The 22,344-nt window shown below is 43.2% G+C and overlaps 1 protein-coding gene across 3 annotated transcripts in view; it reads left to right on the top strand.

The window, feature by feature from the left end:
• Positions 1-22,344, top strand: part of Hibch (3-hydroxyisobutyryl-CoA hydrolase) — a 65,877-nt gene that overhangs the window by 15,257 nt on the left and 28,276 nt on the right. For all 3 annotated transcript variants that reach the window (XM_028886811.2, XM_028886800.2, XM_037210429.1), the window contains 3 exons: positions 4,100-4,184; positions 6,621-6,701; positions 9,547-9,599. In XM_028886811.2, the coding sequence (XP_028742644.1) occupies positions 4,100-4,184; positions 6,621-6,701; positions 9,547-9,599 (219 nt within the window). The remainder of the gene's footprint in view (positions 1-4,099; positions 4,185-6,620; positions 6,702-9,546; positions 9,600-22,344) is intronic.

Consider the following 22,344-nt stretch of genomic DNA (forward strand, 5'->3'; position numbering starts at 1 on the left):
TAGGCTTTACTTTGAAAATACATTAACTTGTATGTTGTAATTATCTTGAGCAGTTTAAATTGGTAGCTTTTATAACACTAGGATTTTATAGCTTTATCCTGTTAAGTTTGAACTTTACAGATTAGAGTTGAAGATTTAAGAGAAGATCCTTTAGCATCAAAATAAAACTAGGAACCATAAATGCAGTCCACAGGGACAGTGGGGACTCTCTGATCCTTTTATAGTGCACGTTATAGACTATCACAGTTTTTTGTATAATTTAGTTTATCCAGATAGCTAAAGCTTAACAAAGTGAACAAAACAAGGAAGCTAGACAGATACTACTGTGAACCTAAGTAGACATTTAGGAATTTATAAACCTTGATTATCAAATACACCTTATTTATCAACATATATTGTTACTTACCTAAATTTTCTAGAAGCTTCGTGTTGAACAGTTAGCAAACGCATAAGTAGTTATGTGTAAATCTCTAAGTCAACTTTTGTTAATTTGAGTAGACCTTTATAACTTTAAAATTTTATCATCATACAAAAATTCATACCACTCAAATATTTTGGAAGCCTGCTATTGTCTCTTTAGTCCAAAAAGGAGATATAATGATCAACACAGAGCTCACTAGGAGTAAGAAGTTTTATAATTGCTGATTTATGCCATGTGGTCATCTTAAGGTGGTGAAGCTACACGTCATGCACTTTTTAACCTTATCAAAGATGGCTGCCAGTCACGTGGTTGCTTTGAATCTTGATGAGGTCATTATCTAAGATGGAGGAGAGCCACGTGGTTGCTATTGAAAACATCTATTTTTCTAAGCAAGAGTTGAATCACATATAATATGTCTTAGCAAATTAAGATTTCCTATGTATAGTTTTTTTTAACTATCTATGTTTTGTTACAAGCTTCAAGCTCATTTTTGATACAGATTTTACAGATTCTTTAACCACACCCATTGAAGTTACAAATCTTGAGATAAAGACTATTTTCACAATAGTCTTAAAAGATTTCTTGAGAGCAGAGCACAGAGAAATTGTAGAGATGAAAGATCTGAGAGTGGAAGGTTTCAAACCTTAGAGATGGGATTCTCTGGGATCCTTTGCTTGGGCTGGCAGAAGTCGTTCCAGTCTGTGAGAATCTGGAACTCAAGTGTGCCATATTTAGCCATGGAGCTGCGCTGTGGCCGAGCCATTTGCCCTAAGACAGTGAGGTTGTAATAAACCCTCCGCGTCTGAGAAGAGAAGGAGGAACGCTTGCAAAGGGAGTTCTGTCATCCGGAGGGCTCGGTCAGCTCCAGGAGGGAGTGAGAGACAGAGAGCAGAGTAGCTGTGAGGGACAAGCAGGAACCGGCAGGAATGAGGGAGGTCCCAATGCTGCAGAGGCCATGAGGGCAGAGAGAAGCTGCAGGACTTCCAGGAGGGAGTGAGAGACAGGCGGGGACAAGGACGCCATCTTTGTTGTGGTTCTCTTGCTGTGAAGAGAGACACATGACCCCGGCAACTCTGATAAAGGAAAGCTTTTAATTAGGGCTGGCCTGCAGTTCAGAGCTTATTAGTCCATTATTGCCATGGTGGGAAGCATGGTGGCATGCAAGCAGGCATGGTGCTGGAGGGAGAGCTGGGAATTCTACTTCTAGATCCTCAGGCAGCAGGAAGTCAGTGTCACGCTAGACCTGGCTTGAGCATTTGCGACCTCAAAGCCCGACCCCCGTGTGCTTCATCCAACACGGCCACACTTCCTAATCGGGGCATTCTCTAATGAACCTGTGGGGTCCATTTTCTTTCAAACCTCCGCAGTTGCAGAACCCAGAAGGGCTTAGGAAAGCTGTGGGACTTAGCAGACAATTCCTAGGGGGAGACAAGGAAACTCACAGTTTACAGGCCTGGGAGGGCCCAAGGGAAGACAGAGCTGGAAGCTCCGTGGGGGAAGAGGGAGGAAAGGCCTGCAGTTGGAAGAGAGCACAGAGAAGCCAGGGAACTTAGCAGGCAGCCCTGGGGGAGGTGAGGAAGTTCCAGGAAGGAGCTGAGAGGAGTCATGAGGGAGCAGAGGCCTTAAGTGTCCTGGTGACAGACAAGAATGTTAATCTAGGGCGTCCCCAAAGGGACTGAGAGACTTGTCAGAGGGAAATGTCCCAAGTCACAGAGGAGAGGCGTCCCTTTCCACATAGCAGGGGCCCATCAGGGTGAGAGGAGCATCCTGGCACACTGGTGTGGCTCCTGTGATAAAGCAGACAAAGCGGGCAGCTCCATGTGACACTTACCTAGTAGGGAGGAGAGGTGAGTGGTTAGAGCAGGTAGAGAACACAGCCGAAGAGGTGGACCAGAGGCTCTTGGGAAACGGGAGGATTCCAATAGAGGGAGAGGAGTGAGTGTCTTCGTGGGCAGAGAGTTGCCGTGTGGTGGGGCCCCAGAGGGTGTTACAGGCTCTAGGAGCTAGAGAGAGGACACTCACTGAGTCGGCAAGAGATGGATGGGTAGAGTAAGTGGAGGAAAAAGCGGCTGAACATTTGAACTCTAGGATTTGGAGCCTAATATGGCAGGTGGCAGAAGCCAGCAGAAACAGATGATCTGTACACACCACAGGGGAGTCAAATCCGCTTGGTTTGGAGAGGCTGTGTTCCTTGGAAGGGAACTCATATATGCCAGTCCCGGGGTTTGGTACCAGATGAAAGAAAAGAAGTAAAAAGGAAGGACATGACCACACCTCGGCATGATGGAGAAGGTTTATTGTAGATGGAAGGGAGAGCACAGGCAGAGACAGGGACGTCTGGGAGAGTCCAGAGTGGACATGGCCCTGCATTGGGCCATGTGAGGAGAAAGGGTAGGGGTACCTCTCCGGCTCCTGGAGCATGCTACACTACATGGGCATTTTCCTGCTCTGCCCTCTGGTCTGCCCACCGTGTGGCATCTCCCTGTTATAACTTCTGGGGCCTCACTATGTGGGCAAAGAGCCAGGAGACCAGGAGAGTAAAGAGTAGACCACAAAGGGCCAGGGAACCAAAATGGCTGGATTATATAGGGAAGCTGGGCAAGGGCAGCCCAGCTTCTGGGCTGCAGAAGTCTAGGGTATGGGGTGGGGTATACCAGCCACACTCTGTAACACTTGGGGAACTTGGTGGCAGGTCCACTTTGATATGTTAAATAGGCACCTCAGTTAGCCATTTGTCCTGGGTTTGAGACCTAAATGTACCAGTCTAATCTGCTTCCACCTCACCTTTTGGATTGAAGATACTTTTTCATTCAATTTTTGAAACAGAGTCTAGCTAGGTAGCCCAGGCTGGCCTCAAACTTAATAATCTTCCCACCTATCCATCTTCCTTGCTGGGACTGGAGGTGTGCACCTCTGTGCCTGTGAGACAGCCGTTGAAATGGCTTAGCTATCTCCTCCTTCCTCTTGCTGCTTGACCCCCCTTTCCCCCCTCCCTCCCTGAGCTGCTAATCAAGTGTTCTACTGAGCTACACCCCAGCCTCTTGTCCTTTGTATTTCTTAGCCATCTGTAGAGAAAGTCATAGGCTTTAAAGTGACATGTACGAGATACTAGAAAATATAGAACTGGAGGTCAGGCATGCATCTGAAACTTGGATTTCTGAATATTAAATCTGTAGGCTAGACATATTAGTCTCTGTCCCCTACTTTCCTCAGCCGTGAGGAAATGAGAATGATGATCTTTCATAGTGTGGTCCTAAAGGGAGCACTCTGCCACTGATCTGCACCTCACACTCATCACGCTCATTTTATCCCCTGACCTCACCAAACCTTGACTGTGTAATGCATTTTTTTGGTATAACAGCCCTCTCTTGCCATGGCGGAAGGTTATTGCTACACCACATGCCAGCAATCTTTGGGTGGATTTGTTTACTAGACTCATAAATACATATAACACAGTGCCACTAGGCACCTATTTATTCATCTTCATCTTAAAGCTTTGACAGATATTTCTGGAACACAGATTGTACTTGGAAAGAAAATGAAGTGGGTGGGATCCATTCCACTGGACATGTTTCAGGAAAGGCAATGTGTGTGCACACACTGTATGCTAATGTGTCTTAAATGAGCTTGTAGTTACTGTTCCCTCAAAAGCCACCGTCATCTTTAATGTTTGTGTAGACATGGGAACAAGACCCCGAGACGTACCTGATCATCATCAAGGGAGTTGGAGGAAAGGCCTTCTGTGCTGGAGGGGACATCAAAGGTAAGGGCCCACTATGAGCCGGGACTAGGGAACATTGGAAGATGTGTGAGGTAGTTTTTATTTGATTTACTCTTTAGAATTGTTTGCTATATGTTAACAATTCTTTAAAAGTTAAAAAAAAATAAGAGAATTTGTTACTATTTGAATGGAGATTTTATTTTACTACTCATATACAGTGCTGAAATTTAGATATTTTGTTTTCCTCTCATGGCATGTGCTCCCCGACATCACCAACATCATTGCCATGTGAGGACTTCCTGCCCAAACCTGATGCATGCTCACATCTATCACTCCCCACTGCTCACAATCCAGAGCAAGTTCTGTGAGCACAGTTAGGGCTTGAAGACACAGACATAAAAATTTACTTTGTATTATTGTTCAATTAGCCTGTATGTATTTAGCTATTAAAGCTAATATTGGTTCTTGTGATGAGAGTTGTGGAATCATTGCTGTCACTGCTGACTGTCCCTGCTGAAAAGGGTTTTTACAGTTGTATGTTGTTTCGTATGGAAGTGGTATGGTTCAGGGATATCCCCCCCCCCCGTGTTCTGATTTTTCAATTTGTTTTATTATTAAAAGACAACAACTGTTGGGTTGATTTGTTCACCAAACCAGATTTGCAGGTTTATGTAAACCATTGCACTATGAGTAGGAAAGAAAAAAAAAATCTCAATCAGGACCAAGTGCAGATGCTTCTACTATTATTATATAGAAATTTAAAATTGCTATATAATAGAAATCTTAATTTAATGCTTAAAGTGATGTGTTAACCATGTGTGTGAGCCTATGTGCCTATGACTGTATATTGAGTGCCAGTATGCCTATGACTGCATATAGTGTGTGTGCTTCTGTGACTGTGTGTGTGCATGCATGCCTGTGTGTTCTACATCTGAATCTGCCCGCAGCAGGAAGAGAGTGAGACTGGGCCTGGCTTGAGCTTCTGAAACCTCAAAGTCTGCCCCCAGTGACACACTTCCTCCATCAACAGCACACCTACTCCAACGAGGCCACATCTCCTCCTAATAATGCCACTCCCTGTGAGCCTATGGGGGCCATTTTCATTCAAACCACCACAATATGTAACTGGTTGATTTAAATAAAATTAGCTTAAATTAGGAACTCCAAGAAGGCTTTATGGAAAGTTACTCTTAGAATTGGTAAGGGAGGCTATAGCTCAACAAAGGACAGCAGATGAGGGTTTTTTTGGCTTTGTTTTTTCCTTCAGAAAACTATCCCTCCTTTGCATTGTAATGGCACAGTTAAAGCAGATCTTTTTTAGGAAAGTATAGTTGGCCCTTGGTGTCTGATGTTTCTGCCCCATGGATTCAACTCACTGTAGATGGGAAATATTTGGGAAAACATTGTATTTGTACCAGAAAGGTACTTTTTCCCTCATTATTTCCTCAACACCCTGTGGCCACAGTTTACATCAGATGTTATAGATCACCTAGAGGTGACTTGCAGTGCATAGGGCTGTGTGCCTCAGTCATCTCACGTGTCCTGTTTCCTCCTAAAGGATACAGGGATGGGGCACGGTGTGGGAAATGGCTATGGAACTTCCATGTCTTCTTTGCCTGTGTGGAAGGAACTCCCTCATGGTGATCCACCAGTAATCTTGTTAAATTTCAAAGCTCAGAGCAGAGCACACACATCATACATCAGTGGCATTGTTGAGGACATATTCTTCTCAGTCTGTTATCTGTAACTGTTCTGCAGCCTTTGGACTTTGCTGAAAACTCTATTATAGAAGCATGCACTTTAGTGTGGAGGAACATGCAGAAGTGTGATTGGTCTAAGCCAATACAAACAGATGAAGTGGGAAAACCGAGCAAGGCCCATGTGTCCAAATCCTTGTTGCTTTCTCTGCCCATTCCTTCCTCTGAGGTCTGGAACAGAACTCTTAAAGTGGGGTTCTTGTGATCCTGGTCGGAATATGTCTGACTAGCTTCAAGTAGTGGGAGGAAAAAGAATAGAGACTGTGGCCTGCTTTAGGTAGAGAAGTTCTTGTGTATGTGACCTACCTTGAAGAGGGACTTAAGGAGCCAGGAACTGTGAGTGAAAATCCGTGTGTGTGTGTGTGTGTGTGTGTGTGTGTGTGTGTGTGTGAGAGAGAGAGAGAGAGAGAGAGAGAGAGAGAGAGAGAGAGAGAGAGAGAGAGAGAGATGTGCATGCATGGAGGCTTGTGTGCATGTGTATATGTTAACAGCACAATAAGTAAAAGAAGAATGTTTGCTTTGAAGCTTTGATGTTTGACGGTGGGTCTCTGACAAAGGGTAATGTGTTATCAGTGTGGGTGACTTCACACATTAAAACCATCTGAAAGTTCTCTCTCCAGCACTTAGTAATTACAGGACTTTTAATATCTTTGTATTGACCGGAAGCCATCTTTATAATTTCTAATTGTTCTCTCCTTCATTTTTTTCCTTCCTTCTTTAGCAATCACAGAAGCTAAGAAAGCAGGGCAGAGTCTGTCTCAAGTTTTCTTCAGAGAAGAATATATACTGAACAATGCCATTGGTATGTGTGTGATCCACTTTGAACTTTGAACATGAAATCAAGAGCTGGGATGATACTGTAATTTGTTAGAATGCAGGCAATACGTACTCTTTTTTTTTTTTTTCTTTCGAGACAGGGTTTCTCTGTGTAGCTTTGGTGCCCATCCTGGATCTTGCTCTGTAGACCAGGCTGGCCTCGAACTCACAGAGATCCGCCTAGCTCTGCTTCCCAAGTCTAGTGCTGGGATTAAAGGTGTGCACCACTGCCACCCAGCCAAATAGGTACTCTTTATGGAAACTTTATGTTATGGAAACATACTGATGTAATTATTCTGTATTTGTCCAAAATCAATGTGAAAATATTGATTCTTGATCATTTAGCTAGCTTTCTCAGAAGACAAGAGAACTTGCATTCAAGGTTTCTAAAAGTCCCATTTTCTGTCTCTCTAGGAACTCTGAAGTGGAAATTTCCTTTAGAATCAGGGTTCTAGGTTTCTGAGGAGGTGAAGTGGCATTTGCTTTACTCAAACATGTTTTGAAAAAAATAATACAGCATTTGTATCCAAAGTCTAGACATAGTAGCAATACTCTGATTCTGCATGATGTTACAAGAACAATGCATTTTTCAGTCGCAGTCCAGCCCCCTGTGGTTTTCCTTCCTTTAACCAGAAGGACCTTGGCCCTTGTCAGGAGCCTCGCCACCATTCACCCGCGGTGTCATCTCTTAGACCGCATTTACATTGATGTAACAGCACACGGCTTGTTCTGCACTAACTTGAGAGAACTGATCTCTTTGATACGAGTCTTTCCTCCACGAATCTGTGGAGTTAGAATTTGCGGTGTAACACCATAAGTGTTCAGTGGATTCTAGAAGACTAACAGCACTTTGTAGTTAACACCAGCTTACAGAGTAGTATACAGACAGTACACAGACGTGCCCCGACTTACGATGGGAGTATGTCCAAGTAAGCTGTAACTAAGTTGAAAACACTGGGAGACATTGGATGTGCCCAGCCTGTAGAAGCCAGGTTTGGCCTCACAGTTCACTGCTCCATGCTGTCGGTGACCCTTGTGCTTCCGTACTGCCCAGTGTTGTCAGTGCCCCTGATGCTACTCCACACTTATGCATGGGAGGTGACTTCTAGTTCTTAGGAGAGAGCTGGTTCATATGCTACTCCAGTGACCGACTGCTAAAGTTTATCTTTAAATAGTACGCAGAATGGATAGCTACATAGTTTCACATTGTTTCCAAAATTTCCCAGAAATAGAAGACTTTTTGTACACATCTTTTTTTTTTTTTTTTGACTACTCTTGGATTTTGAATCTTCTATTTTAACTTAATAATTGTTTTGTCTAGTTATAATTTTTTTTTTTATAGAAGTCTGGGAATATGTAACCCATAGGCCTGAGGTTCATTCCCTAGCCTTGAGACAACAGGCAGACAGACGGAGACAGACAGACACACGTAGGGAAGGAGAGGGCGGGATATACGAGAATGAGTGATTATGCGAAGGCAAGTTAGCAGCTATGGAAGCCTGGACTGGGAGGACAGTGACTTGTTCCGCCCCAACTTGGGCAGCACTGGGTTCTTGATGGGGTTTTCTTCCCATGAATCTTTGTGGAGTTTACAGTGTAATGCCACAAGCATTCTGTGGTTTTAGAAAATTAACAAGGTGTGCAGCTACATGTGTGCTGTCCATTTCGACAGCCACTGAACATGTGAGTATGGCTAATGTCATCAGGAAACTGAATTTTAAATGTCGTTAATAATTTCAATACAAATGATTCCATGAGGACAATGATGGCTATTTTTCTTCATGAAATAAAAAGGAAATAGTGTTTAGGCAGTGTGAAGGTAGTGTTTGGTAAAATGTTGATAGTATAGAGAGAAAGTCATAAGGTAAATTTTCTGTATGTAGTGATAATCTAGCCAATAAGAGATTTGGCAGATTCTGGCTTCATGCCCTGCGTTAGTTACTGCCTGGTAGTTTTTATTTGAAATATGCACTTCTATAGTAGTTGGTGTGGGGTTGGTATGGATCCCCAGCACATCAATAACTTCTATAGCTTCTAAGGAACCGCACATACAGACCCTGTGAGTGTAAAGTCTGAGTGGTACTTTGTTTGTGAAAACTTCAGGAATTTCTGGAAGCATCAGAATGCAGGTTTATCTTGGCCTTCATCAGGGTAGTGTTGACAGTAAGCTGCGACAAAAGGCCGTAATTTGTGTTATTATGTTATGCCAACTCTGAGAAGAAAACCTAAAAAGGGAAATAGAGACAGTAAAAGTTTATGTAATTAATGGAATTTTCAAACAGGGAGGGATATTTGAGGACATGTGTTAAGTCTTATTTTACAGATGATGACACTTATTTATGGATGATGCATATGAAACACCATTATCTGATGTGTGTGTGTGTCATATATAACTCGTGTCTGTCACTAAGTGCCTGTTCAGTTAATAAAGAAGCTGAGTCTGGATCTGGGTCTTGTCACCCCACTCTGTGACTGTTCTTGTGCAGTGTACTTCTCTGATGTACCGGATGCTATCACTGTACAGAAAGCAAATATGTTCTTAAAGCACAGCTGGGTACATGGTTTATAATGTAGGTGTTAATTATATTTCTTAGTTGCCAAATAATGCAAAACTTCCATTTGTTTCTGATTTAAGACTGAGTTGTTAAGCAGTAATGTTATTTTACCATGATTGTGAGTGAATTGACATTTAAATATACATTATAAACCATGTAATAGTCTTCCTTGATATTTCTTTAAACATTTGCTAGGGAAACTAGAGTACACATAATGTGACTTTTTGGAAAGAGGATATGTTTTAGATAGTCTAACTAAAGCTCTCTCTCTTTTAGCTTCCTGTCAGAAGCCATATGTTGCCCTAATTGATGGGATCACAATGGGCGGGGTAAGTGGACTTTTTGTTATTTTCATTGTATGAATGAGTTGTATTAAAATAAAGTAATGATTATTTCATAAAAAATGAGACAACAAATGTAGTACAATACAGCTCATTGGAACATATATTTATTTCAGTTTCAGATCCTGGAAGATTTGGAATATAAAATATATTGTAGCCAAAAGAATATTTCATGTTCTTAATTATGCTGTAATCTATTTTAAACTTTGCAGTTATCAAACTCTCTAAAGCCACAGAAACTGATTGTATCTTAAAAAAACTTACTTGTGTGTGTGTGTGTGTGTGTGTGTGTGTGTGTGTGTGTGTGTGTGGTATAGGGTGTAAAATATGAGAATATGCAGGCATGCATGTACCATGGTTCATGGCTGGAGGGCAGAGGACAGTCTTGTTTGTCAGCCTTCACCTTCTACCATCTTTGATCCAGGCCTCTAGTTATTTTTCTGCTGTGTGCATCGGGCTGCTTGGTCTGCAGACTTCAGAGATTCTCCTGGTTTTGCTCCCATCCCCTCCTAGGAGCCCTGGGTTGTAGACGCCTGGCTTTATGTAGGTTCTGGGGATTCATACACAGAGTCTCATGCCTGTATGTCAAGTGCCGTACCCACTGAGCCCTCTTCCCAGCTCTGGTTGCACCGTTTTATTTACACGTGAAATGTTTTTTTCCTCTTTTGCAGTGAACTCGGGGCTGTATGCACACTAAGCAAATGTTCTATCAGTAAACTTCGTCCTCAGCCCTTGTTTTTTGAGGCAGGGCTTTCTTTATAGCTCAGGCCAGCTACGCACTTGTCTTGTGGCCTAGGATAGCCTTGAGTTCAAGGTGTTCCTGCCTCTGCATGCCAAGTGCTGGCTGGGATTACAGGCACACACCATCATTCCTCTATAGCTCCCTTCCTACTTATCCATCAACAGAATGCTTCCAGTGGTGTTGGGAGAAAAGCCTTCAACAGCGGGGAGATGGGTCGCTCAGTCGTTTCTGCCCTGTAACATTTCACATTTGTGGAAGTGCTGTCATTTTTTTCTCCTTTGAGACCTGGTCTTGTCCTGCAGCTTAGTGCCAGATGGCAGGTGTATGCCACCAGACCCGGTTTGGCGTTTCTTTAAAACCGTGTTCCGTTCAGTTGACAAATGTGTGCTTGGTGTCTCTGCTATTAAGATGACTAAGATGTGCTTTGAACAACTTGCTGTGAAGCTGGAGGAAACACGGAGTAATTACAGAACACGTGACAGATTGTCTGGTGTTGACTGTAACAAATTCCAGTCTTCGCAGAGTGAGGGTCAGAAAAAGCCTGTGGGGCAGAGAAGGGGCTGCCTAGAGAAGTCAGTGAACCGGGCTGACCTGGACAGGCAGTGTGGGTGAGGGAGGGCAACCTGAAAAACCCGTCTTTTTATGTGTGGGGAGAGGAGTGCGGGTGTGCCGTGGTGAGCCTGGGAGGTCAGAGGACAGCGCGTGGGAATCTGTTCTCTCCTTCCGCCACGTGGGTCCGGGCACTGAGTCAGGGCCTCAGACTTTGCTGACCAAGGCCTTCACCCAGTGAGGTATCGCCTAGTCTAGGAAGCAACTTCTGTGACCCACTGTAATAGTGGCCGACAGCTCAGACAAAGGAGATTCACAAGACAGAAGCATGACAAGTCCATGTAATAAAAGTCGTACCTGACAGGGACTTTTGAAAGGAAGACCCGAAGACCTATGACAAACTGCTTTTCTATTTAGCTTTGATACAGGATGCATGGTTGCAGAAAATGATCCTTGAACAGAAGGGGTGTGAGCCAGTGAAAGGAGGCAGGGTGGGGTGGGGGAGTGAGGTCTGTCTAAGCAGGTTCCTCTTGCCTGGCAGTGTGGCGTCCTCCTTGGCTGAGGCAGGACTCTCCATCAGGTGGAATGATACTGTGCTCTCAGGAGAGGTAGACTACAGAACAGACCTCCCTATCAGCTGTCTTCGTTAGGGCTTCTGTTGCTGTGACTAGACACCATGACTACAACAACTCTTTTTTTTTTTTTTTTGTTTTGTTTTTTTTGAGACAGGGTTTCTCTGTGTAACAGTCCTGACTCTCCTGGAACTCACTTTGTAGACCAGGCTGGCCTCAAACTCACAGAGATCCACCTGCCTCTGCCTCCCCAGTGCTGGGATTAAGGGCATGCACCACCATGCCCGGCCATAGCAACTCTAATAAGGAAACATTTAATTGGGGGCTGGCTTCCAGTTCAGAAGTTTAGTCCATTATTGCCATGGCAGGAAGCATGGCAGCCTGCAGACAGACACGGTGCTGGAGAGGAGCTGAGAGTTCTACATCTGGATCAGCAGGCAGCAGGAAGAGACACACACTGAGCCTGGCTTGAGCATCTGAGACCTCAAAGCCCACCCTCAGGGACACACTTCCTCCAACAAGGCCACATCTCCTAATAATGCCACTCCCTATGGAGTGGGGGGCTGTGGGGGCCATTTTCATTCAAACCAACACACGAGGGAAAGTTAGAGAGTGACCTCCAAATATGACCCAGCAGAAACCTGGTTGTGAATCCCAACAATAAACAGGAATAGGAGGACCCTAACATTTAAAAAAACTGCATGCGTTCAGTACTTGAAAGATTTAGTAATTTGGAAAACAAGATGCCATTCCCTCTTATTCTTTAGAATCTCTATAAATGAAACATCTTATGTACCAGGAATTGCTTAGTTCTTCACGTCACTTGGGAAGGGATTCCACTAATAGCTCTGTAGTTACAAGTAGCATCAAAAGGCAGCCTGTTGGCTGGAGAGATGTGCAGCAGCTAAGAGCACTTGTTGCTCTTCCAGAGGACCCAGGTTCAGGTCCCCCAACCCATATGTGGCTCATAAGCATCTACAGCTCCAGCCCCAGGGGATCTGACCCCTTCTGACTGACACAGGTACCAGGCACACGCGTGGTGTACATACAGATAGGCATGCAGACAAACACACATAAAATAAATCTAAAAAGGAAATTTTTGGAAAGGCAGTCTATTCTTTGCTCCTTGTTGGCAGATGTTAGTGTCTTATCATGTTTGATTGTACTTTGTCAAGGCAGTACCAACTTGGGAACTTTGAAGCCTTGTTAATACTGGTCACACAGACCTGTAACTCTAGCTAGCACCCAGGAGACTGAGGCAGGGGGATGGTGAATAGAAGGCCAGATTGGGACTCGGCTATATAGTGTGGTCCTGTTATTAAAAAAAAAAAGAAAAGAGTAAAGGGAGAGAAAACCCTAACACTTGTCTGAAGTGTCAGAACTGCCCTGTGATGTGAAGAACTGAGGAAAAGCAGAGCCTAAAGCAGCGGGCATGCCCAAAGCATGCAGGAAGGAAACCCGTCAGGACCCGGGTGGGCAGGCGGCAGGCGGGCGGGCTCAGAGGGAAGGTAAGGAAGGATGGCCAGGAACTCAAGCATACTGCAGTAGACCTGACGTTCCATGCTGAAGCAGTACGCATTGAGTGTTGGTCTGGGGAGCGGACTCCTGGGTAAAGGTGCTTGCTGTACAAGCCTGGGAACCCGAGTTCAAAACCCGTGCACAGCCAACAACATAGCTGACGTCTGTCATCCCGGTGCTCTGAAACAGCAGCCCCAGGACTTCAAGGCCAAGGAGCCTGGAGTCTGCAGTGGCAGACAGCAGAGAGACTGCCTCAGACAAGGTGGAAGGTAGGACCAGCACCCGAAGTTGGCCTCTGACCTCACACGCAGGCCATGACACGCGTGTGTCCACATCCATGTGCACAAACGCACACACAGGCTAATGAAGGTACGGAGTCAAATCTGAGAAGCTCGCAGTCGTGGTTAAAGACATTAAACACAAAGGGGTTGGATGGTGAGAATGCGGCTGGGGTGTCCGGTGCAGTCTGTGCTGTGCAGTTAGGGCCCCAGTCAGTCGGCGGGGCTGGGGGGTCGGGTGCAGTCTGTGCTTTGCAGTTAGGGCCCCAGTCAGTCGGCGGGGCTGGGGTGTCGGGTGCAGTCTGTGATTTGTAGGGCCCCAGCCAGTCGGCGAGGCTGGGGTGTCGGGTGCAGTCTGTGCTTTGCAGTTAGGGCCCCAGTCAGTCGGCGGGGCTGGGGTGCCGGGTGCAGTCTATGCTGTGCAGTTAGGGCCCCAGTCAGTCCGTGGGGCTGGGGTGTCGGGTGCAGTCTATGGTTTGCAGGGCCCCGGTCAGTCGGCGGGGCTGGGGTGCCGGGTGCAGTCTGTGCTTTGCAGGGCCCCAGTCAGTCGGCGGCGGGGCTGGGGTGCCGGGTGCAGTCTATGGTTTGCAGTTAGGGCCCCAGTCAGTCGGCGGCGGGGCTGGGGTGCCGGGTGCAGTCTATGGTTTGCAGTTAGGGCCCCAGTCAGTCGGCGGCGGGGCTGGGGTGCCGGGTGCAGTCTATGCTGTGCAGTTAGGGCCCCAGTCAGTCGGCGGGGCTGGGGTGCCGGGTGCAGTCTGTGCTTTGCAGGGCCCCAGTCAGTCGGCGGGGCTGGGGTGTCGGGTACAGTCTGTGCTGTGCAGTTAGGGCCCCGAGTCAGTGTCAGTGGATAGCAAGGAAACCGTGCAGACTAATTTTGAAGTGAAAGGCTTGGTGAACTCCTCGCTGGTGCTGTCCGTGAGCAGAACTTCCATAGGTTTTCACTACACAGCCCTGGCTGGCTTTCAGTTCGCTGTGCTACCCAGGCTGCCTGTGAACATTGGGGTTCCATGTGTGAGCCAGTGTTGGCTACACTGTTAAAATCTCTTTAAAAAGGCAGTAAAGCAGCCGGGGTGGTACACATCTTTAATCCCAGCCCCTGGGAGGCAAAGGTAGGTGGATCCCTGTGAGTTTAAAGCTATCCTCGTCTACAGAGTGAGTTTAGGACAGCCAAGGCTACACAGAGAAACCCTGTCTTGAAAAACAAAACAAAAAATCAGTAAAGCTTTAAATTCTTAAAAATAACTTTCTATGTATAGGTGTTTTTGTCTGTTTGTATGTCACGTGCATGCCTGGTGCCCATGGAGGCCAGAAGGGGGCATCAGATCCCTGGAGATGGAGTTGCGGTTGCTTGCCAGCCACCATATGGGTACTGAGTATGGAACCCAGGTCCTCCGGAGGAGCAGCCACTGCTCTTATAAGGGAGACACCTCTCCACTCCCCCTCCTCTCCTTTGTGAGACAAGGACTTGACTATGTATCCCTGACCACCTGGAACTGGCTGTGCAGACCTGGCCAACTTCAACAGGCTGTGATCCTCCTGCCTCTGCCTTTGGAGAACTAGAATCACAGGAGTGTGTCACCATGACCACATAGACCTGTGCATTTCTAAATCCCTTTCTTGGTAATTTCAGTGTGAAAGTCAAGTTAAGAACTGCCTAAGTTAGTACATGGTGCTGTGTCACCTGTGGGTCTCTTTCTGAATTCCTCAGACAGTGGTTCCCACATCTTTGCTTATATCAGAGTCACTTGGAGGGCCGGTCATATGCAGTCCAGCCTTTGCCCTTTCTAGGTTAGCCAGTCTGGGATGTAGCCCTAGGAAATGCCTTTAGATATTGGTGATGCTGAGGATGGAGGTCTTCCTGTCGACTCCAGAAGCATTTTCCTAAGTTATATTTAGATTTAGTGCTAAGGTTGTGTTTTGTTAGTCTGTTACGTAGGAACTCAGGACAGTGACAGTCTCAGGCCAGTGACCTTGCTTATTTAATTTTACCAACCCAGCCTAAAACTGGGAAGAATTTTTGGCACTTAAGACTTAAAAAGTATGTATGGTTATTAATTGTTTCTTTGTTTTGATTTTGGTCAATAATTTTTTCATTTTTTTTTTTTTAAATATCTGTATTTACCTTTTAAATACAGATACCGTGACTGGGCACTATATCTCCAGTCACATGCCTCGATGTGTCACATAGACACAGGGAAGCTTAGGGATTTATCCTTGGTACCTTACTTTGGAAACGTGGGGAATTTCTGTCAAGTTGTTTCAGCTTGTGTTCTTACTTCAAAGTTAACTGCAGGGGATAAAAGTTTTAAAAAGTGGATTCTAGAATATGAAACTCAAGCCATCTTAACAATTCTTTTTCCTTATAAAAGTAAAGATAAACGCCGGGCTCAGTGGCGCATGCCTTTCATCCCAGCACTCAGGAGGCAGAGGCAGGTGGATCTCTCTGAGTTCGAGCCCAGCCTGGTCTACAGAGCAAGATCCAGGACAAGCACTAAAACTACACAGAGAAACCCTGTCTCGAAACACCATTTAAAAAAAAGATACATATGAGAACACTTCAATTACTAAAGATTCCAGCTTGACAGCTACATACTTCAAAATGCAAAGCTAATAATAAGTTATGTTACTTACAACAAATGTTCTTCCATCCTGTTGAACCAAGCCCATAGTATCACAGTACCAGAAGTAGAAAGAAATTTTGTCTTCCCTAGTTTTCATGCCACAAAAATAAACAAAAAAATCCTGAAAAATATTTTATCGGAGTGAAGAAAGATAAGCATCGAACACGTGGTCCTTCTGGTGGCGCATAGTCAACTGCCATGCAGGACATGTCGTCACCTCCCCCCGGGTGGCTTGTCTTCAGTCACAGAGCACTGGCGTCGTCCACACTGGGGTCATCTTATACACCTGGACCAAGTGTGATCATCCTGTAGATCTGTCTGTGGATCTTCCAGACTGAAGCCGGAAGGCAGACCTGTCATTCTTGTCGGCCCCCGCCTTTTCCCTAAGGTTTTGATAGTGGAGTGGTCAGGGTTTGTGGCCAGGTGTCTCTGGGCCTTGTAACCCATCGTTGATTGTCTCTGAGGCTGCGCTCTCTTGCTTCTGTTCGTGTTTGCTGTCCGCCCGTCTGTACTTGTCACAATACAGTACGGCAATGTCCCCAATCAGTTTGACACACCCACCTTTTCAACCTTTCTTCCCCAAGATGTCTTTCATAGTTTTGCAGAGATTTTTAAACTCTGTCCTTCTCTCTTCCTGTTTCTCCTCTTCACCTTCTGGAAGTTTCAGTCCTCCTTGGGTAGCTGGCACTAGGGTCTAGCCCTCCGATTCCTTCAGCTGTGGCTCACTGTACCATACAGGTCACTTGTAAGCCACACTGTCAGACGTGCTCCACTAAGGCTGAGTTAGCAACTTGGTCCCTGGTCTCAGCTGTCATAAAATGCATGTGCTTCTGGTTTTCCTTCATTCTGGAGCAGCAGTCTTGAGAGAAACCACCTCATCCCAGAAGATGTGCAGCATCACAACAGCTCTGGAAGCATCTTCCGATTTGGAGTCTTCATGAATTTCAAGCTTTATATTTTTGAGAACTGCTTATAAAGTTTTTTGTAGTTCTCTTTATCTTCTGCTAGTTCAGTGAATAGTTCTAAGAATTTCTTGTCCCAATTCTTTCTGAAATTTTCAAAATTTTGCTTTGCTGCAACATCTCATGGGAAATATTTAGAGGGAAATTCCAGGAATCCAGCACCCCTCCAATAAACTTCAGTTTGTTAAGAATTTGAACAGTCCACAGCATGGTGCTGTATAGCTTGATCTCTTCCCTCCTACACACATACACACCTCTCTCTCTCTCTCTCTCTCTCTCTCTCTCTCTCTCTCTCTCTCTCTCTCTCTCTCTCTCTCTCCCTCTCTCTCCCTCTCCTCTCACTCTTTGCTGTAGGAAGTATTTTTTCCCAGTATGGAAAATGACAATTTCACTGTGTTGTTATCCACCATGAAGAGTAGTACAGCCTATTGGCTAAATTCTATTATGTTTCAGATTTCTGAAATTCTATCATTTACTATTTTAGTGTGCAATAAAGTAAAATTAAGTGTTACTAAAATGTTCTTCATACAGTTGGCCAAATAATGTATAAGGGTGTTTTTTTTTTTCTGGTATTCATGAAAAGAAACATTTATGAATAGATGCCTGAAATAAAAGTTCATTCTTTTTCTGAAAACATTTAAAATCTTTGTTTTGCTCTTTCAACTTCCGACATCACATTTTTCTCAAGTAGTATGTAACAGGAAGGCAATTTGCTTAGGAATTAAAATTCAAACAAATATGAAAAGAAGGAAATCCTTAAGTCTGAGTTCTAAAAGGTACCTGCTATCCTTTTTAAAATTGTTGCTGCCTTTTAATCCACGGCTGTTAGAATCAGCAACTCTACCAGAGTGGTTAGACCGCAAGAGCCACAGCTGGAGGGAATTCTGTTCTCTCAGGCAGTGACTCTTTCAAAGCTGTGAAGAGAACTTAACTAAATCTCTGTCCCTCTAAAGAACTCAAGATTCAAAGGTTAAAGTGGAATTCTGCTCCTCAGAGAGGCTGAATAGCAAGTAGCTCACCTTCCCTGTGGTGGTATTGTGTTCCCCGAAATATTGTGCACACTAATAAACTTATCTGGGGTCAGAGAACAGAACAGCCACAGTATTAAACACAGAGGATAGGAAGTGGTAGCACACACCTTTAATCCTAGCATTCCAGAAGCAGAGATCTACCTGGATCTCTGTGTGTTCAAGGATACAGCCAAGCATGGTGACTCACGCCTTTAATCCCAGGGAGTGGTGGTAGAAAGCAGAAAGGTATATAAGGTGTGAAGACCAGAAACTAGAGCTGGTTAAGCTTTTAGGCTTTTGAGCAGCACTTTAGCTGAGATCGATTTGGACAAGGGCACAGGAGTTTCCAGTCTGAGGAAACAGCATCAGCTGAGGAATTGGCGAGGTGAGGTGGCTGTGGCTTATTCTGCTTCTCTGATCTGCCAGTGTTCACCCCAATACCCGGCTCCAGGTTTGTTTTTATAAATAAGACCTTTTAGATTCGTGCAACACTTCCCTCCTAGCTTACATCCTCCAAAAAGCCCTTATGCTTCTCCTTGCCCTCCTTACAAACCCTTCTCCACCTGGCTCCTCCCTACCACTTCCTGACAGTTGCTGACTCAGCCTCCTGACCTCAGGTGAATTTTATTTAATCAAACACATCTTTGCATCATTAAACAAATGTTCCAGAGCATAAACAAAAGTAACACACTTTGAAATAATATTCTACAACATTTCCCCTTTTTCATCTAAACAAAAAAATGAGAGGTTTTAACTTTAACATAATAAGATTGTACACAATAAGAACAATTATCAAGTAAAGATTACATTCACAGTGTTAATGAATTCCAGTTCATTTCTGTCTGGCAAATTAAAAGAAAATATTTCATTATTTATCCTATGAATCTAAAGTTATACCTAATTTACTTTCTATCATAACTAAGCAAAACTGCAACTATAACTATCTAGTCTTCAACTCCATCAAAGACCCCAGAAGGGTATTATTTGAGTAAATAAAAATGCATTGCAAACTCTAGAAATGACAGAATCATCTGACTGCCTGGACAGTCACCCAAAGTTCCTTCTGCAACCTTGGGGCATCCATCTTCAGCCTATAGGCCCATAGTATCTGGCAGACTTCTCAGTGAAGCAGGAAATTTGAAGGACTGTCCTGCCTTGTTTTTGAAAAGGTCATCAGTTGCTTTTTTCTGTGTCCTGCCGAATAACTGACAGACTCTTCTGTGAAGCAGGAACAGTTTTTTCCTGTGTGTCCTGCATGTCTAGTCTGCGTAGCACATTGTCAGCAGTCAAAGGCAAGAACAGTTTCTTTGTCCAATGGCTAACCTTGCCACAATGAAAGCAAACTCCATAAGGAGTTTTTTCAATGCCCACCATCTTCTCTGAAGTAAATTGGTGCTGCCAGGAGCAGATGTATCTCATTGTCATGAAAAACTCTAAATTAACAAAACATTTTAAATAACATATTTTATAGGTCTTTGAAGTATTTGAAGACCATCTATTTAAAATATAGCTATTCAACCTAGAAAACATACCTAACATATCTACAGATTTGATTGTTATAAATGACTAACTACTGACCTATATTTCTTGATTGTCCTGTATAATTTATAATAATACCTTTCAAAAACTAGAACTTTACCATACATTTCTAAATAAACTGCATAGGTACAATACTCTAAACAAGAGTAGAAACACATATACAATATGTGATAACAAAAACAACCTTAAATTTGTATCAATATATAAAAACCCCTTTAAACAAGAGTAGAAACATATATACAGTGTAACAAAAATAACTTTAAATTTATATCAATATATAAAAATCTTTTAAAAGTAGAAATATAAATATATATAGTGGGCTGCAACAAAAATTACCTTAAATTTGTATCAATCCTTACAAATATAAAATATTTGAGCTTAATAGTTGTCCCTTAGTTTATAATAGATTCAATAATCTACCCTATTAAAGTAGATTCAACAGTCTACCCTTCCATCCTATAATTCCTATATTCTCCCCCTTTCTTTTCTTTTTCCACTTTTCTTTTTTTTCAAAGAGATCCCTGAATATAATATCATTTGCATAATTTCCTTCCTTGTCAATACCAGTAACAATTAATAAACAACCCCCATAAATGATGACAAGTGTCCATAACCCACCAAATACCATTCTCCCCACCTCTTAGGAATGTGGGTGTTGTCCCCAAAATTACTTCCTGTTGTCTAGGGGTGATGATACCCTGAAAAAACTGAAATGTTGGCTAATGGCATTATTGTGATCCAGGTAGAATTGTTGTTGTGGAGCCCCATCTTCCTTTTGGAGACTTAAGTTATCACTGTTAAGAAAATTTATTGCTCATTGTGGAAAACTTAAACATTATTAATATCAAAATGGAAAGTTTAAAAATTAAGATAATAATATACCTAAAGAAAAGTTTTAAAGAGTCAAAATAAATTTTAGGGGAAAGAAATTTGTGACAACAGTAGTCCCTGGATTTTGGCTTTCTTCTGTCCTACACCAGGTGGCTCTTCTGATATGAGACAGAGACTCTGAATTTTCTTTTAACAACATGCTTGGGTTTAAAGAAGGAGAGAGCCACACTCCAACTCCAGAGTCAGCTTTGGTCTGTAATTGAGTTGGGACATCAAATATTTTGAGAGATAAAGAGATTATACCCTGTAGAAAGTAATTATACCATTATACTAGAATGGTTTTTTTCCTTGGTAATATTTTCTGGACAGTTCTTTCTCCCTTCTTCTTTAGATGTCTATCTGTTCAAAAGTCCTTGAAGTCTAATTGGTGAGTTATTCCTTTTGACATGTTAAATTGCCTCCTCAGTTGATGGACTATCACTTCTGATCAATAGGTCTCCTGTTCAAATTGAATTTTATTAATTTTGATGGTATCCATAGCTTTTCTCATTCTGTGGAAACAAAAGCAAAACCCCTTCCCCAATGTAGCACATATCCTGGTTTCCATTCTGAGGTCAGCACCTTTAAAGGACTCAGGCTGATTTAATTCTGTAGTTTTTTTTTTTCTTTTGTCCAGTGTCTCTCTGCAGCTGTCATTCCTTTCTCATTAGCATTTAGAAAATTTAAAGTTAATAAAACATTATGCAATCTATCTCTGGGAAGCTTGGTTACTCCCTTCTGTTTATTAATCATTTCTTTTAAAGTTAGATTTGACCTTTCTATAACTGCTTGTCTTATGGGATTGTGTGGTATACCTGTAATATGCTTTATGTTATAATATGCAAAAAACTGTTTCATTTTACTAAAGACATATGCTGGAGCATTGTCAGTCTTAATTTGTACAGGTATTCCTATAATGGCCATGACTTCTTATAGTATGCTTTACAGAATCAGCCTTTTCAGAACTCAAAGCAGTAGCCCATTGAAATCCTGAATATGTATCTATGGTGTGGTGTATGTATTTTAATTTTCCAAATTCTGCAAAATGAAACACCCATTTACCAAATTTCATTTCTTTGAGTACCTTTTTGGGTTACTTCCTGCAGGTAGTGGAGTTTGGTTATATAAGGAACAAATAAGACATTTCCTTATAATTTCTTTGGCTTGTTGCCAAGTGATAGAAAAATCCTTTTTTAAACTCTTGCTATTGACATGGTTTTTTTTTTTTTTTTTTTGAAACTCTGAGGTGTCCAGCACATTTTCTACTAATAACTGATCAATTTCATAATTACTTTTTTCTAGAGGGCTTGGCAGACCTGTATGGAATCTAATATGTGTTATATATATGGAATGATTCCTATTCCTAACTCTTTCTTGGGGCCAATATCAACTGTATTTCTGATTCATTCTTCTGTGGGTGCTAATCTTGCCTTTAAGGGCCTAATCACCCTTTTACATTCTGCATTAGCATTTTCAAAAGCCAAAGATTCAATTAGTATTTGTCTAGTGTCTGGATCAGATATCATTCTATTTACAGCTGATGTTAATCTGTGTAAAAAATTCAGTGAAAGCTTCTTTCCAGCCTTGCATAATTTTAGTAAATGATTCAGTCCTTTTTCTCATGTGCACACATTTTTCTCCTGTCTGTCTTTTGTTATAGAGATGCCAACTGAGAACTTAGAAGGGTTACTATATAATCGAAAATGAAAAATTAAGTTTCCAAACCTATTTTGGAAGGTTTTATTACTGAGTTTTAGGATAAAAGTATGGGCCAGTGTGTGTGTGAAGGGCAAGGGAAGGGAGCTTTAATCATGTGGCACACCAGGAGGATCAGAGCTGGTCAATGACCCCAGAGCCACCTTCCAGGGGCCGACATTGGACAGGAGAGGGCATCAAAGACAGAGGCTGGAGGTGATGTGGTTGGGTTCCGCATAGCTGACAGAGCAGGCATCTTGGTGGGGCCAGAAGTCTGGTTGATCACGAACTCAGTTCTGGTCCTCCAGGGAGTTCTGGGTAAGTTACTATGGCTCTGGCTTCCGTTGATCGTTGTTCTTGGGTGCAGCCTCGGTTTC

The sequence above is a fragment of the Peromyscus leucopus genome, chromosome 13 (genome assembly GCF_004664715.2).
Source record: "Peromyscus leucopus breed LL Stock chromosome 13, UCI_PerLeu_2.1, whole genome shotgun sequence".
Lineage (NCBI taxonomy): Eukaryota > Metazoa > Chordata > Mammalia > Rodentia > Cricetidae > Peromyscus > Peromyscus leucopus.